Source organism: Pelodiscus sinensis, chromosome 8 (genome assembly GCF_052426305.1).
Source record: "Pelodiscus sinensis isolate ZL-2025 chromosome 8, ASM5242630v1, whole genome shotgun sequence".
NCBI classification, from domain to species: domain Eukaryota; kingdom Metazoa; phylum Chordata; order Testudines; family Trionychidae; genus Pelodiscus; species Pelodiscus sinensis.
In genome coordinates this window covers 31795577-31812723 of record NC_143059.1, presented here as the reverse complement: position 1 = coordinate 31812723, position 17147 = coordinate 31795577, and the positions used below count along the sequence as shown (strand labels likewise).

The 17147-nt window shown below is 46.5% G+C and overlaps 1 protein-coding gene across 13 annotated transcripts in view; it reads left to right on the top strand.

Annotated features, from left to right (window-relative positions):
* Nucleotides 1-17147, top strand: part of ASCC1 (activating signal cointegrator 1 complex subunit 1) — a 109398-nt gene that overhangs the window by 32259 nt on the left and 59992 nt on the right. For 8 of the 13 annotated variants that reach the window (XR_016350170.1, XR_016350169.1, XM_089780137.1 and 5 more), the window contains 3 exons: nucleotides 10236-10378; nucleotides 14956-15091; nucleotides 16830-16929. Coding sequence is in view for 11 of the 13 variants with exons in the window: in XM_089780137.1 (XP_089636263.1) it covers nucleotides 10236-10378; nucleotides 14956-15091; nucleotides 16830-16929 (379 nt within the window). In the remaining 2 variants the exon portion in view is untranslated. Of the gene's footprint in view, nucleotides 1-1489; nucleotides 1651-10235; nucleotides 10379-11529; nucleotides 12415-14952; nucleotides 15092-16829; nucleotides 16930-17147 lie in introns of those variants that run through there. The other 5 variants (XM_075935000.2, XM_089780139.1, XM_075934997.2 and 2 more) reach the window with 5 other exon arrangements.

The following is a 17147-nucleotide window of genomic DNA, read 5'->3' as shown; positions in this document are numbered from 1 at the left end:
ATCCTTAGCACATACTAGTCTCCGTTGCTTTTCTTCTTCTTCCCTCTTCCTCTGAGGGTACATCTACACAGCAGGGCTAGTTGAAATAAGCTATGCAGCTTCAGCTACATCAATTGCATAGCTGAAGTCAAAATAGCTTAATTTGGCTTTTGGTGCTGTCTACACAACAGGAAGTCAAAGGAAGAACACTCTTACTCTGACTCATGGTAACCTCATTTTATGAGGAGTAAGGGAAGTGGAAGGAAGAAGTCCTCCAGCTTAACATTATTTAAAATAAAAGCTTGTAGTGTAGGCATGCTCTTTGTTATTGCAGAGTAACGCCAGTTATTCTGAAATAACAATGCTGCTGTGTAGATGTACCCTCAGTGAGCAAGGGAAAGTGCAGATCTTGCTGCTTTCCTCTTGCTCCTGGCTGTGCAGGAGAGGAGAAGAGGAGAAATGGTGGTGGAAGGGAGGGGGCTTGGGCACTCATGGACAGTGGGGAAGGCACCCCCAGCCAGCCCCTTTTAATGTGTCTGGCTGCCTGCTGCTGAGTATGGCAGTCAGCAGGAAGCCCTGGGAGCCAGGCAGAGAGCACTCTCCCCCTGCAGCTTAGTGCCCCAGCCATCCGCTTCTTGCCAGAGCACCACACCAGGGAGCAGCAGCCTATTTTCACCTCTGGTGTTTTCTGACAATGGGAGCTAATAATAACAACGTGTTAGGAAAAAAGATGTTACTTTTGTTCTTATATATTGGTGAGGGGTTGTCTACCTCACCAGACAAAGTCTACAATTAATTTTAACTAACATATTTAGTTGCTTAAACATGGCAAGAGATACTTTCAAAGGCAACGTACCTATCAAATATATAATTTTAGGTGTGACCCTCATTTTATTTCTTTTGATTCATCCTACGAGGAGAAAAGTTAGCAGTTGCCATATGCAAACAGCTAGCAAAATCTGATAGAGCTTAATAATACTCTTCAATTGTGCATGTCAATTAATATTCAGAAATCCTATTTTTCCTCCCACCCCCTTCCTTTTTCATGCAAAATTCCCTTTCCCACACCCTGAAAATCCACTTGCCCAAGAACAGCAGAAAGCTTTGCCAGGCAACTGCTATCAGCTGCTGCATCTGTATCTATTATCTTAAAATGTGTTTTAGCTCTTATTGTTTAAAGTTATCCTCCCAACATGAACCAGTGCTGTCTTGTCTGCAAATGATTCAAGTGCCTCTGCTACTGCATAAAGCTTTGCAAACTGCAGCACAAAGAGAACTAAGCCTTTTCGGCCTCACTGCAGCTATTCAGAACTCAGTGGGCAGCAGTAAAACAGATGGTAGGTGTGACGGGGCAAGGCAGCCCCGCACTGAACCTACAGGGCACAGCCAGGGTTACCTGGCTGCAGAGGCCCCTCCCCCACAGCCCTACCGAGCATGCCCAGGCTGCAGCAGGGCTATAAAAGCCTGGGCCAGGACTCAGTCAGGGGAGGCAGCTGAAGGAGAAGGACTGGAGAAAGGAGCTCCCCCCAGCGGTTGCCAGGGACTCCAGGAGAGGCCGGAAGGAAGGCGGAGGCGAATTGGTGCAACCCAGAGACTGCCTGCCGAGAGGACACCGGCCTGGAGATTGCAGCCAGCTGGGCAAGTCCAGGGGAAGGAAGCCCGGGGGTCCAGGTAGGAAGTGGCCCAGGGCAGGAGCAGGAGCCGCCGCTCCCGGCCCGAGAACCTCGGCGCGTTTCGGCTGGATGGCCCCGCCGAGAGAGTGACCCGGTACCTGGTCGCTCACAGGGCCCTGGGCTGGGACCCGGTGGAGTAGGGGGGGCCCAGGTCCCCCTACCTGGGGTGTGCCCTGCTACAACGACAACTGTGTTGTGGACTTGGCCTTGCTTAATGGGCCAGCTATAGACTGTTTTGCGGACTCTGGCCAGGGGGCCTTAGCCCTGCTTAAAGGGCCAACTGTAAACTGTGTGGACTCTGGCCAGGGGGCCTTAGCCCTGCTTAAAGGGCCAACTATAAACTGTGTGGACTCTGGCCAGGGGGCCTTAGCCCTGCTTAAAGGGCCAGCTATAAACTGTTTTTGTGGACTCAGGCCTGGGGGCCTTAGCCCTGCTTAAAGGGCCAGCTGTAGACTGTTTCGGGGACTCAGGCCAGAGGGCCTTTGGCCTGGCTTAAAGGGCCAGGGAGACTGTATCACGAGGGGTCGGGGACCCAGGCGGGAGGGGCCCGCCACAGTAGGTCATTTCACTCTGCTGTTGCTTGAGAAACTGGACAACAGCAGAGGATAGGCAATAGAGTAACAGAACTAAAATCCAACCTGGACGTGACAGAGCAGTGTTTCTCAACCATTTTGATACCAGGGATCAGCTTGTTGCTTTCTTAAACTGTGTCAGGGAGATCTCAGGGAGTGGTACTAGTCCATGGACCTGTCCAATGAGAAGCACTGGTATAGCGTAGGGTAGCTCCCCACTATAGCAGCCAGGATTCATAGGAAGAAAAGGCTGGTAAAGGCCACCCACTCCCACAGCATCCATATCACTCAGGTGGAACAGAAATACAATGCTCCTCCCTTCCAACAGCCAGAGGTGGGGTGGGGAAAGGAGAGGATCCAATTTATTAGATAACCTGTATGTATCAGAGGATACTAAAAATTTAACCGAAGTGCAGGAGCAGCACCACTGTAGAAGTCACAGGATCCTCCACTATCTGAGCAGCACAACAGAGGAAAAAAGTTAGTTTCTTACCTGGGACTTGCCCCGAGACAGCAAGGCCTCTCATCTTTCATACCAGTCATTAGCTAGTGGTTTAGTTCTGTTTACTAAGGGTATGTCTTTACTACTGGCTGGATCAATTGAAAGCAATCAGCCTAGCAGAAGATTATTTATTGCCTCCAGTAAAGATGCGATAAATCAACCACTGAGTAGCTCTCTTGTCAACTCCGGCACTCCACCAAAACAAGAAGAGTAACCATACTCAAAGGGAAAGTGTCAGCTGTTGACTTACCGCAGTGAAGATACCGTGATAAACATGTCAACTAAACTTATAGTCTTCAAGTAAGTAAAGCTGCATTACTTAGGTTAATAGCCTGCATTAGTATCCGCAAGGCTTAAATGTACAGTATGATAAAAGCTTTTCTAGCTGTGTGAATGGATAAGAGCTCTGAGCAGGCATAAGTGGAGTAGGCCATAGAGACTGATTAGATATGCGTATTGAGCTAGGAGAGAAGACCAACAACATGGGGGAAAAAGAGACAAAACAAAATATAGTGAAAGGAGATAAAGAAATGGACACTGAAGACAACAGAGATCCATGATAGGGACAGTGGAGTGAAACCAGGATGGAGAACGGAGTCTAACAAAATCACAGGAGATATACCATACGTACACTGATTCTTTTAAATTGCAGGGTTAATGGTAGCACAGTATCTTTCACTCTAATCAACACAAGCTGAGTGGAGTTTTTAAGCCTTGTCCATTATCATTATTGGGAACTTTGCCTGAATAAAGGCTGAACAACAGGGCCCAATGAAAATGAATTTTCAGCATTTCACATAACTCGAGAGGCTAATGTATACACAATCCTTAAACTTCACCTGATATATCTGATATAACAATCTATTTTAATCATTTGTACAGAGCCTATTGTTCAAGCAACTAGGCTGTACTTACAGAAATGCTACAAATCCATAAATATAACATCAATCCTTTTCCAAATGATTTTAGCAAACATGAAACTGGAAGCAAGTTGAATAGAAGTCAGCTAATCTTTTGGCAATCCGTGACTCACTCAGAATTTAAACAAATATTAACTTCTGTACTTTGCAATTTCCATAAAAATAATCCCATGCAAGTCACTTAAAATTACCCATGCATTTTACAAACATCAATTACACAATTACCTTAGAAATAAGGGAGTCTCTAATACTTTGTCAATAACATGACAAACATTATTTAAATCTGCTCTTGATAGTATAACTGGTAAGTCCAAGATCCCACAGGGTACACCTACACAGCATCCAAAACTCAAAATAAGATACGCAATTTTTACTACGTAAATTAGCTATTTCAATTCTATTTCAAAATAGCTTATTTTGAAATTTGATGCATCTACACAGAACCAAACTTCGTAATAACACGTTATTCGAGACATCCCTTGATGCTGAAATAGTGTGACTTATTTCGAAAAATATTTCAAAATAACGCATGGCTTGTTAAGACTCAGGGTAGCTATTTCGGGATACATCCGGTGTCCCGAAAGAGCTGTGCAGTGTAGACGTACCCTTAAAGAATCCAAGGGTAAATTATTTTAAACAACTGTAAAACTACCTGAAAAAGATGTACAATTGGGTGACATTTATAAATATTTTAAATGGTTTCTTTGAAAAAGGACCATCACAGTATGCAACCCCACATAGACAACTGCATCCATTTGGAGAGAACGAATGCGTGAGATGTTATTTAAAATTAAAATCCTAAATTAATGCTATCCTTACAGGATGCTTCATTTAAACTGCTGCTGCCTCTCAAAATAGTTATCACATTATTAGGAACAGATTGACCAAAAGTTGAATAAAATACATGTACCCTTCCTCATGCTCTACAAGATTTCTAAATTAAAACAAGAAAACTTCAAAGGGTTGGCTCCTTTTTAGAATGAGAACTTTGCCACCAGTCCTGGAAAATCCCATCCCAGGATTCAGTTCTATACAGGAATCAGAGGTTGCTATACTGTTCTCAGAATACCACTGTCATACTGGCTCACCTTCCAAGCCTCTTCTGCAAATAAAATGCCCTCTACTGTATTAGTCATGTGCTAAAATAAAAGGATATCAATGTTTGTTTTTATATAACTAGGGGGCTGTGCCACCTCCTTGCCAACCTCCTTTCTGGGGTAGGTGTCTGGTAGGGGGAGGGCCTCAGAGGAGGGTGTGTGTGAGGGGGCTGAGGGAGTGAGGTCTCAGCAGGGTGATGAGTAAGGGGGTAGTGGGAGCGGGGTCTTGGCGGGGGAGGGGTAAATGAGTGAGCAGACTGGAAGCGTGGGATCTCAGTGGACGGGGTGAGAGAAGGAGCTGGGGGTGCAGAGTCTCAGTGGGCTGAAGCATCCCTGGCTGTCCCCCTGGCCACTGGGGAGGGGAGGGCCAGGCCAGGGCTGCAGTGAGTCAGACCTAACTCTGTGCCCAGCCTCTGGGGAGGGCTGGGCCAGGTTTGCCTTCTCCTGCTAGGCTTTATTCGACCATGCCTACTCCCCAGCCCGTGGAGGCAGATGACGTCATTCTGTTGTCCCACAGGAAAATTGTTTATAGATACAGGCAGTTCCCGGGTTACGTACAAGATAGGGACTGTAGGTTTGTTCTTAAGTTGAATCTGTATGTAAGTAGGAACTGGCGTCCAGATTCAGCCGCTGCTGAAACTGACCAGCGGCTGACTACAGGAAGCCTGAGGCAGAGTTGCTCTGCCCTGGGCTTCCTGGAATCAGCCGCTGGTCAGTTTCAGCAGCGGCTGAATCTGGACGCCAGTTCCTACTTACATACAGATTCAACTTAAGAACCCCAGGCGTCCCCAAGTCAGCTGCTGCTGAAACTGATCAGCGGCTGATTCCAGGAAGCTAGGGGCAGAGCAACTCTGCCTCGGGCTTCCTGTAGTCAGCGCTGGTCAGTTTCAGCAGCGGCTGACTTGGGGACGCCTGGGGCAGAGCAGCTGGGGTGCTGCCGGGTTGGTCCAGTAGCGCCCAGAGCGGCGCTGCAGGACCAACCGGCAGCGCCCCAGCTCCTCTACCACAGGCATCCAGAGAAAAGCCTGGTCTGCTGGGGGGAGAGGGGGGAGGGCACACTAGCTGCGCCCCCCCCCCCCCCCCAGAAGACCAGGGAGACGGGGCGGCGGGACTGAGACACACCGTGGTCCCTCCGCCCGGGTCCTCTGCGGCTTTGCTCAGTGTCTCCCTGGACCAGCAGACCAGGGAGACGGGGAGCAAAGACAGCCGCGGCATGTCTGGGCTGCTCCGCTGCCCGCGTGCGACGCGGCTTTGCTCTGCATCTCCCTGGTCTGCTGGAGGGGACTCCCCCCCCCCCCCCCCCCCGCAGCAGACCAGGGAGACGCGGAGCAGCTTTTCTCGCCCCGGAGGACGCGGGCAGCGGGACCACAGCGCATCTGGGCATCTCGCCGCTCCCGTCCTCCAGGACGATAAAAACCCAGTTTGTAATTGCGGATCCGACATAAGTCTGCCTGTATATCCAGGGCTCGCTGAACCACAGCGATCCCTGCTCGCCAGCCGGCTCTTCCAGGTTGCAATCTACTCGCCACGGACAAGTAGATTGCATTATTTGTCAAGCCCTAGATATATCTATATCTAGAGAGATATGCAACCCACCATGTCTTTCAAATGAAAAAGTGGTATTACCAGCCTACTGAGGCCCTTTAAGCCTACATAACCAAAATCATACTCTGCTGGCTGGATGTTGTGAAGCAGTCACCCATCAATTCAGTAGCTTGAAGTATTTAATAATTTTAATTTATTTTGAGGGCTCATTAAGTTCTGTGAACAAGTGTTTAGTTGTAATTATTTCACATCAGACACAGACTAATGTGTGTAAACTTCAATTAGTGATATGGCATAATGCCATTTCTACAGGGCTATCAGTATTCAGCACATTAAGTAACCTACATCATATTAGGTGATAATTTACATTTATCTAGTGCAGAGGTGGGCAAGAATTTTTGAAGGGTGGCCACTTCAAAAATTTCTAAAGCGATCATGGGCATCATGTGGAAGGGGCGGGGCCTTTAAATAGCAGGAGCTGAAAGAGCTCACACCTCCTCTGCGGTTCCCAGGCAACATATTAGCAGCTGGACCGGATCTGAGAGCCCTTTCAACTCCTGCTATTTTAAGGGCTCACACCTTAGCAGCCACCAGGAAGGCACGAGCCCTTTAAATAGAAACAGCTGAAAGGGCTGGTAGCTCCCTGCCCCACCGCTAACACATTGCCTGGGAGCCTCCGGGGAGGCATGAGCCCTTTTAAATGCTATTTAAAGGGCTTGCACCTGCTGGGCAACTAACGTTGTCTAGCAGCCTACTGGCAGGTGCTAGGTGGGCCAGATATGGCCTGCTGATAGCCTCTTGCCCAGCTTTCATTGATAATTGTACATACAGAGCCACTAAAATGCAGCCACTTCCAAGGCAGAGGATTGTAACTGACACACAGCTCACTGTATGGCAGTAAAGAGGGGAAATTCTGGCCATGATATTGAGGCAAACACTCAATGTTCCCTAATTTTTTTCTATCCAAGTGTGGAATAAATGTTGTTATATGTACTGGATATATGCATGCTGCTGGCTGTGGGCAATTTGCTAATTAGTTGAGCAGCACTTGAATCTCTCCTGGGTGGATGCCCAAGTACTCAGTTGCAAACACCTGGGTTTACACATTAACGGCCCCTCTTTTTACATGGAATGCAATAAAAGCAGACATATCAAAGACTGTCCTCTTTCTCAAGTTAGCTGCAGTGAATCTATTTATCTCAAAGAAACAAAAAACAGAGTTGACCCTTTTTGGATTTGAATCTGTAGTTCCACAGAGTTTAGGTCAGAAGTTGGCAATCATTTTTGATGAGGGTAGCACTCCAAGATTTTGGAAAGTGGTCAAGGGCTGCACTCTTCCATGATATTAATGGAGGAGATGTGGGGTCTGGGATGGAGGTTGGGGTAAGGGTTTGGGGTGCAGGAGGGAGAATGGAGTTTGGGAAGGAGTCTGGGTGAAGGAGGCAGTTGTGATCTAGGGCAGGGTACCGGGGTGCAGGGTTTTGGACTATGACGTATGGCAGGAGGTGGTTATGACCTAAGGCAGTGGACTGGGGTGCAGGAGTTTGGGTTGTAACCTAGGGTAGGAGGGGATTGTAATCTGTGGCAGGGGACTAGGGTGCCAGATCTGAGAGGGGCGCAGAGCGTTTGGGTATGTTGAGGGGAGAGGGGCTGGGCTGCCAGAGGCAGACTCTGGCCAGGAGACTTACCAGCCAGCAGCCCAACCAGTCTGCCTGCCTGCAGAACTAAATGCTGAGAAGCTTTTTAAGCTCTGCAAGCCAGCCTGCCTGCCCCAACGCATGCACAGACTGCACAGCCATGTGATTGTGTGAATAACTAAGCTGGCAGGGAAGAAGCTATTGTGCTGTGTGTGTGCTGCCTGTTATTCAAACAGGTAGTTCCCATTGGTCAATTTCTGGCCAGACATCAGCCAATGGGATTGTGCTAGGGGGTGGGAGTTAAGCCTGAAGCCTCTCCCCTCTGGGCTCTCAGTTTTTAAAGAGAAACAGCTCTGCAGCCTCTTTCCTGAGCGGTGTGTGGGGCTGCAAGACAAACAGGGGAGCCTGCCTGTGGCTCCCCGCAACGTCCACGAGCCAGATCTGGTGGCTTGGTGGGCCTGATCCGGCCCGTGGGCCATATTTTGCCTAGGCATGGTTTATGCGATATGGATACTTAGACCTTCCATCCACAGTTCCTCCAAACTACATTGAAAGAACAGATCACAGCAGAGCCACAATTGACAATATTAGTGCATTTGTATAAATACGGGGCATTATCTTAAATGGGAGCAGGAGACCCATGTGTTCTCATGAATTTAACACATTATGCAAGACAAAGACCTCAGTGGTACAAAACAAAAACACAAGCATGTTGTGTTCCCCATTGCCAACTGAAGGACTGTTTTGCCTATCCTTGCATTCTTCCATCCTAGATAAGAGAGGGACAATGCAGAAGGCAAACAGAAAAAAACAACAGGGCAAGTGGAGAGCTAGTCAACTGAACAGTTTTATGTATTAAAACGTAGTGAACGTTAATCTTCTTTCATCTGAGCACATCACAAATTCTTCACCTTGGTCAAATATTGTAAAAAATATTCCATCAAGAATGCTGTGATATAGGTGGTATTCCTGAAAAAAATGTGGAACAGCTCTTGTGCAAGAAGGGGTTTTTGCGCAAAAGCCTCTTGTGCAAAAAGGAGCCTAATTAATTATGCCTCATTTGCATATGTTTTTGCGCAAGAGGCTAGAGCGTAGACATAGCCTGTATGTATATTTTTATTTGTATTCTATCCGATTAATTTGCATAGCAACTTGCAAAGGACATTAAGCAAATTAAAAGACATAGTCCCTGCCCCAAAGAGTTTACATTCTAACCTGACTAGACAAACATTCCACGAAGCAAAAGTAAGGGTTCCATGAGAACCTGGCACTCCCCCCAGACAGAGACAAATTGTGGCGGGGCTTTTTTTTGGGGGGGGGGGGGGGAGGAGGAGGAGGTGAAATTGCAGGGCTGGGGGGGGGGGGGGAGGGAAGGGAAGAAAGGGGCTCTGCTTGGAATCTATGGGTTCCTTGAAATTCTTTCAAGCCAAAAAGGGTCCCGTGGCCAAATAAAATTGGGAAACACTGCACTAGAGTACCCTGTGATTAGGCTTTACACAAATGCATTGGCATTTCAGATACTCAAATGAAACCTGTAAGGCCAAGTTCATCTCTGCTCTAACTCCACTGACTTCAATGGTGTAGGAATACATTTACACATTGGCCAGATTCATCTTTTTGCTACAGCTCTGTTGCATTGGATAAGCTGATGCAAAATGGCCATATGGCATGCAGGCCCTCCAATTGTGAGGGCATATGCATACTTCTCTGTGCCTAGCTCTGCAGCTTTGTACCACCTCTGAAAGTCCCCCATTCTTGCATTCGTACAGGGCCTAGGAGGGCACAGAGTGGTGGAAGTGACTTTCGCAACTGCAGTGGCTCACTGGAGTTGGGGGGACAAATTAGCCCTGAGGCCTACACTAGCCTATGCTGCAGCCTGAACAGGCCATTTTGATTCCTGAGTATTGGAGACATGAGGGGTGCGTCTAGACTGGCAAAAACTTGCCAGCTGTCTACACTGGCCGCTTGAATTTGCGCAAGAGCACTGATTTTGTTTTTATGGGTCTGACAACTTTTTTGTACATATGAAGGAAAAACAATCCTATTCCATTTTAAAGTTTGAGAATAGGGGTAGAGAATTTATCAGGAATGAAGGAAAGAACATGGCAGCAGAGCTATACTGAAAGCAGAAATAGACCTATCATCTACCCATCCAGATTGCTTTCTTTTTACAATTAAATCTTTTGACTTGTCTGTACCTAAAATGACATTAAGAATTCTAAATTTTTATATATTCTGTCAACTTTATCAACAATAGTTCAATGACAGCAAAATGTGAAACAGAGCAGTTACCTTCTAACATTTCTCCAGCTCCTTTAGGGTACGTAAAGAGGGCTTTCCGTGGTGGGGCAAGGTCTGAGACACTGAACCCAGATCCAGTTACAGAGCTTCCACTGACTCCACCAGCTGAAGAGGATGAAGAGGAGGCTGCCATTTCTCCCTTTAGCTTAAAGGTAACAGAGAAAAAGTTATTTTTTCCTTCTGTAAGTTGTGCTAACTCCATAGCACAGCTTTTTGCCTTCAAAGAGCTGGATTCAAATTGATTCACATTATAGCAGAAAATGTCTGGTGACTTCTATCTTTGTCTTCCTGCATCCACATCCCAATTCTCCCATAATACTTGGTACCACTGGTTGTCCAATTGCAGGGGGTGATAGGTCACGAGTAAGGTCCACAGAGAAAGTTCAGTGGTTAAAGTTCTAGACCAGTGGTTCTCAACCCACAAATTGGGATTCCAACGTGGGTCATGACTCCATTTTAATAGGGTGGCCAAAGCTGGTGTTAGATTTGCTGGGGCCCAGGGCCAAAGCCAGAGTCCCATTGCCCAGGGACAAAACTGAAGCCTCATGGCTTCAGCCCTGCATGGCAGGGCTCAGGTTACAGGTCCCCCGTCCTCCCGCAGCTTCTCTTCCCTACAAGATAATGTAGTAATTTTTGTTGTCAAAAGAGGGTAATGGAGCACTGTTCTAGACTAGTGGTGCGCAACCTTTTTTCATTTGCAACTCCCATGCTGCGGGGAAAATTTTGTTGAGCCAAAAAACCCACAAACCTCCCCCCCATAAAACACCGGGCAGCTCCCCTGCCACTCTCCCCACACCCGTTACGTGTCTGTCAGGCACCAAGCTGGGAAAAGCAGAAAATACCAGCCAGATCACAGCACTGCGACTCCCCAGGAAGACAGCTGTGAACAAAGGCAGTCACGACACGAGTTGTGCACCGCTGTTCTAGACTGTGAAAATATAAAACAAGTAATTACATGACTGAGAACCACTTGCCTTTATTAGCTGTCTTTTTCTTTTAAACGTAAGTATTTTCTAGGTGGAGCTATCCTAGGAAGAACTAATATTTAAAGGCCACATTGAGGCTATATTCAAACTACAGCAGATTTCTTAATATAATTTAGTATAAAAATGCAGTTCATAATTTTACCACATGGTGGCACAAAACATGAAAATAATGCTCAATTGCACAACGGCCTTGGCAAAACCTGCTATATTTAATCTTTGTATAAGACTTATGAGCTTCACAGAGGATTGAGGGCAGCATTGGCCCTAAGTTGTAGCCTCACTCACAGTCCCTCTTCCTAGAATCAGGGATCTCTTGCTGCACTTCAATGGACTCACAGGAGGAAGATTTTTATGAGGTCTATGAATTAGTGGAAGAGGCAAGGTCAAAGGAATCCATCAGGCGAGGAAGGCAGTGCGGGGTAGGGACTGATAAAGACACCTTGGTCCACTCCAGGTGGACCTTTGGCAGCCCCTCTGCTGTACTTGGTATCTCTTCTCCCTCCACATCAGGGATGTTTCTCCTTTTCTATTGGCCCAGTGTCCGCACGTCCTTCGCCCTCAGGCGCTGCACTGAGTCGTACTGGCCCGCGGTACTCAGGCACCAGCACTACTGGAGGCCCCAGGCGAGCCCCCCTGGGCGGGGAGGGGGAAGCAGGCACAGGGGCGGGGAGCCGAGCCCAGCTCTCCCGGCGATATCCGTGGAAGGGGCTGGCTGCCAGGGCCCTGGGAACAAGAGCGGGAAGTGGAGCCCCGCCCCTAGCGGGGGGTGCGGCCACAGGCAGCTCACCCCGCCGACACGCGCAGCGCCTCAGAGCGGCTGGTTTCTAAACGGCGCCTGCGCGCGGACAGCACATGCGCTGAGCGACAGCTAGCAACCGCCGGGGGGGGCACTTCCCCCCTGAAACTGCCCCCTCCTCCTGTCCCGTGGCGTCCCGGCTCGCCCCAGCCGCCCTCACCCCGCCGCCTCACCTAGTACGCAACCGGCGCGGCGAAGGCGGCCTAAGTGCGTGCGCGTTACATGCTGAGCGGGCACGAGCACGCACGGCCCCGCCCTCTGCAACGTTGGCCGGGGGGGGAGAAGACCAGCTCCGGGACTGTGAAGTGGCGCGGTGCCGGGGAGCCGCCTGGCCTTCGTCAGCACGGGGTGGGGTAGAGCCGCTGCTGCTTGTTCGGGGCTGTCTCCCTAGGCCCTGCCGCCCTAGGTGAGTGGCGCCCCCCGCGCCGGCCCCACCCTCAACGGCCCAGAGTCACGCGGCTTCCAAAGCAGCACGTGCGAGCGGCGCGTCGCTACGTGCCCAGCGGCTGCCGGGCCCGCTGCATCTTCCCTGCCATCTCGCCCCCACCAGAGCCGATGGGTGGCAGCAGCTCTAGGAGCCTCAGGGATCTTTTGACAGTTGATGATACCTGTGTCCTGTGTCACATTTTAAAGCCCTGCTCCCTCACCGTGCAGCACAAATCCTGCCCGCTTGACTCATGCCAGCACCCTGCTTGCTCAATACCACCGCTTTGCTACGACTCTGGCTGCCTCGCCCATTGAGATTGTAACTCTCCAGAGTACTGTGTGTCCCTAGCAAGCACAATCGGGCCTCCGGCTGGGGTGGCCTTGCTGTGTTGTAACACTCCAGAGGCGCATCATCACCCTCTGCCAGAATTGTAATTGCTAAATGGGATGTGCCCCTCATGCCCTTTCCCTGTTCATCTGGGTGGCCTTCCTGCACCCTCTCCGTGTTCTTTTGCATGGCCCTGAGTGTTCCCTGTAAGCTTTGCCTATGTGCAATCACTTTTCCCTCCAATCCCAAGAGCTAGGCATTTAGTTTTGTATTTAAAAACTGAGATTCTTATATAGGCTACGTCTAGACTGCAGGCTTCTTTTGGAAGAAGCTTTTCCAGAAGAGATCTGAAAAAACTACTTTGGAAAGACTGCGTCCACACAGCAAAAGCATACTGAAAAAGCATCTGCTTTTGAAAGATAGAGTCCACACTGAATGGACCCTATATCACATTTAAGCTGTGATTACTATAGATGGAGTGGCCACCAGGGCAACTGTGGTTTTTCCTCTTTCCTCTTCTTTTGAAAAAACTCCCTCTTCCCTATCCACACATGCCTTTGGCTTCTTCCTCCTAGAAAGAGGTTTACCAATGTTGGAAAACCTCCTCTGTTCTTTCTATTTTTTTGTCAAAAGAATGCGATTTCAGTGTGGACACAAGTGAAATTATTTTGGAAAAACGGCTGTTTTTCTGGAAAAAACTCTGTAGTGTAGACATAGCCATAATTACCTCTAGGAAGCTCAAAATATTGTGAGACTACTGAAAAAGTATTTGTGGACTTAGATCACACTGATTTTATATTGTTAAAATACAGAGTAAAGGTTTCTGACAAAGGATAAATTCTCAGTTATGAAAATTAATCAGAGGAGGGAATGAACATTCATCCTTAGCATTCAGTTGTTGTCTATACACAGTTCTAATGAGTTCTAATTATGTGCAAGTTTAGACACTATGACAGGACAAGGTTAAATTTTGGAGGTGCCTGAACTTTTTATGTATCTTCATATGTTTAGGTTTATTTTTAAGTTTTAACTGAATTTCATAGGTATATAATGCCTGGCTTTTGGATAATTACATTATCCCTAAAATATAGTTTACCTCACATTTTTATTGATATTTCAGTCTTAAGTCCATTGTAAAATAGCTTTTTGTCAGGGAATTTCCTTGTTTTTTAATTAAAAATGTCATACATGGACTCTAAGCCAGAAACTCAGAGTATGTTGCCATGTAATATATGTTTCTAATCATTTGAAGATATGTAGTTGCTTTGTTTTGCCAGCACAGTGCAAAACAACTAAAAATGAACACAAAATATTTTCTTCTTCATGCCAAACAAAATTTCCCCTCCCACTTGTTCACACAAGGAACTTATTTTTCCCTTATTTCCTGGACTATTTGTTCAATAGATCTGGAGCAGTGGGTTCCTATCTTTTCAGAAGTTAGGATTAAAAGTCATTTTTATTATTTTTTGTAATCAAAAGTTTATCTGGGAGTATTGTCCTCTGTTAAAATGGCTGTCATCTCCCATTGATCTCTTATCATCCTGAAGCCACAGCAGCCATCAGGAAAGATGGAGACTTCTTGTGCTTTGTGGAGGCAGACACAAACCCATTGATAACAGAGAGAGAGAGAGAGAGTGTTCAGTGGCTTTGCTTCTTTTGAGAACAGAGGGAAATTGGAATAGTTTTGAAAAAAGACAGTTGTGTGGAATTATCTGTAGTAGATCTTTGTATTTTTCAAAAGCTTTCAGTTGTGAAGAGTGGGGAAACATGAACTTCTAATTCTAAAAAAATTGTGTAGCATGCACAACATTTCAGTGAGCTTTTAATTATAACAGGAATTTAAAAGATTTTATAGTGATTATTAGGGACTCGAAGTCTGGTGTTGGGAGCTAGATCTCTTACATTGCTTAAATTTTTCAGTTTTATTTATTTTTAATTGTTACACTAATCAAGTCTATTTGTAAATTCTTTGAATATTATTTCTTACTGAAAGATTAAGTGCACTAATATTGGGGAAGAACCATTGTTGCTGTATTCATGCATAACAAAAAGACTGACTCCTTTGTTTTAAGTGGGAAACTGCCTTAATTACAGTGTCTGTACTGATGTCTGCATGGTAGAAAATACATATAGGAAACCTGGAGATTTACTGTTTCTAGGGAGATGTCAGCAGAATTATTTTTATTTCAGTAGGGTACCATGATTGACAGGATGAGCTCAATGGATGTTCTGCGTCCAGCACTAATAAGGATTGGCGGGCGCATTTATAGGAAAAATATTATTCAACAACAGACCTATCCAAATGAAGAAGAGGATGATTTCTATGCAGGTAAGAGCTAATATGTGGGGGCCAGTCTAGTGTTAATATATTGCAAAGTGGGAAATCAACATTCAGGACTCACAGGGAGTTAGCAAATTCAGTCTCAGAACCTGTGGTAAGCTTCTTGTGGGATAAAAGGATCTGTCCTTATTTCAGGACTGTTGGCATAGTCTTTGGAGTGAAGAAATTCTTCATTGTTCTCTAGGAATCTTGGCCAAGAAGCAGAGTAATTTCTGGTTACAATATGCTTGTTGAGAAGATTGTGAAATTGACTTGCTGGCTAACAGTTAATTTGTTGACTGAAATAGTAAAACAGACATCAGTTGTAAAAAGTCTTTTATGTAAAATGATCAGTAAAAACATTAAGACTTTGTAGAGAATATTTTTCCTGTTTGTGCATTTCCTTGGTATTTTCCACAGTGAGTTTAATCTCAGAATTAATAGGACTTAGTCATTTACCACCTCCCTAGAAGTGCTTAGGACTTTTCGATGTTGGCCCTTAAATGGGTGTCACTTGTGACTACTTACTGTGGGTTTTGAAAGGTATCACCTGCCTACATGACTAACTGTTCCTTTTCTAATTTGATATTTTCACCTGTATGTGTACCATATTTGGTGATGTTTGCATGGGTCCTTGTAAATATAGAAAAGCTCAAGAATATCTGATAAACATCTGACACTTGTTGCATGTAGAAAAGATTGAAAGAACTGGGCAAATATGTTTTTTGCCACCCAAACCCATCCCTGTTCACATTAGGGATGTAAGCGAGTATTGAGGTATCTACTTGCTCCCCCCCTTGCTGCCTCTATACCTTGGTGCTGCCTGCCCCACTCCCCCTGCTGCTGCCTCTATCAGAGGTGGCAGCAATGCGGGAGGGGGATGGGAAGCTGATGGCACAGCTGGACCCGGCGCAAGCTGGGACTTAGCAAGCCTGGCTCAGTCCCAGCTCGCACCGCTCCAGGAGCTACCCTTGTGGAAGCTCTGCTTTTTAAATGAAGTAAGAGCTGGGCTGCTTGCATGCCCAGCTCCTATTACAATTAAGCTGCAGTGGGGATAGCTCCTGATCCAGGACTGAGCTGGCCTTGCTCAGTTCCGGCTTGCGCTGGGTCAAGGAGCTACCCTCACTGGGCCTCTGCAGTTTAAATGTAGTTGGAACTGGACTGCCTGTGCAGCTGGCTCCTACTACAATTAAACTGCAGAGCTGCAGTGGAGGTAGCTCTTGGATCCAAGGTTAGCTGGGACTGAGCAAACCTTCCCTGATCGACTAATCATGTAATCAATAAAAATTTTATCGACTACACGATTAGTGAATTACTTTCCTCTTAACATCCTTAATCCACATTGAGCTAACCAAGTTTGGTTGAAAAAACAATTACTAAATTGTCCAATGGCTAGAGGTGGATCTTTATTTCCTCAGATGCTTCGTTCTCTCTGAAAAGGTCAGTGGGTAACCACTCAGGCAGAATAATTATTTAAAAATTTCCTGGTGGGTCATTGGGCTGTTTTGTAAATTGCAGCCTATAGCAAGCTCTAAAAGTGCCATTTTTTCAACCCCCAAAAAATTAAGATTTAACATTAGTGTCATGATGTTTTTCTGAGCAGGTAGTAAAGTAAAATAAAAGCCAATTCTTGGCTGAGGTAGAAGGAGCTAGTTCTGTTTTTATTTAACCTTGTGAGAAGAAAGCCAGTGAGAATGTTGCATCACATAAAACACTTTTCAAAGTGGTTTGATTTTCTACATTGTAGACTCTGGGGATCCTACAGATGAGCCCTGTGATACCTTCCTTGTGGAAGAGACTGAGAGAGGTTTCCAGTGTGCAGTGGAGGTTCCCAGTCCACTATACAAGTGAGTCTACATATTGTTTTATTTTAATCCTCTTTTTCAGAAGAATGTATTTGGGAGGTGGGATTCTCAGAGGCAGCTATAGATTCTATCTCTCTCAAATACTTTCCCCTTTGTGGAGAGCTCTGTGTTGGGGGGAGAGAAGAGGTGTAGATCCCATTCCAATGAATCTGTTGCACATTCGGCACTGGTCTCTCACTTCGATGGCAACTGCATCCTAT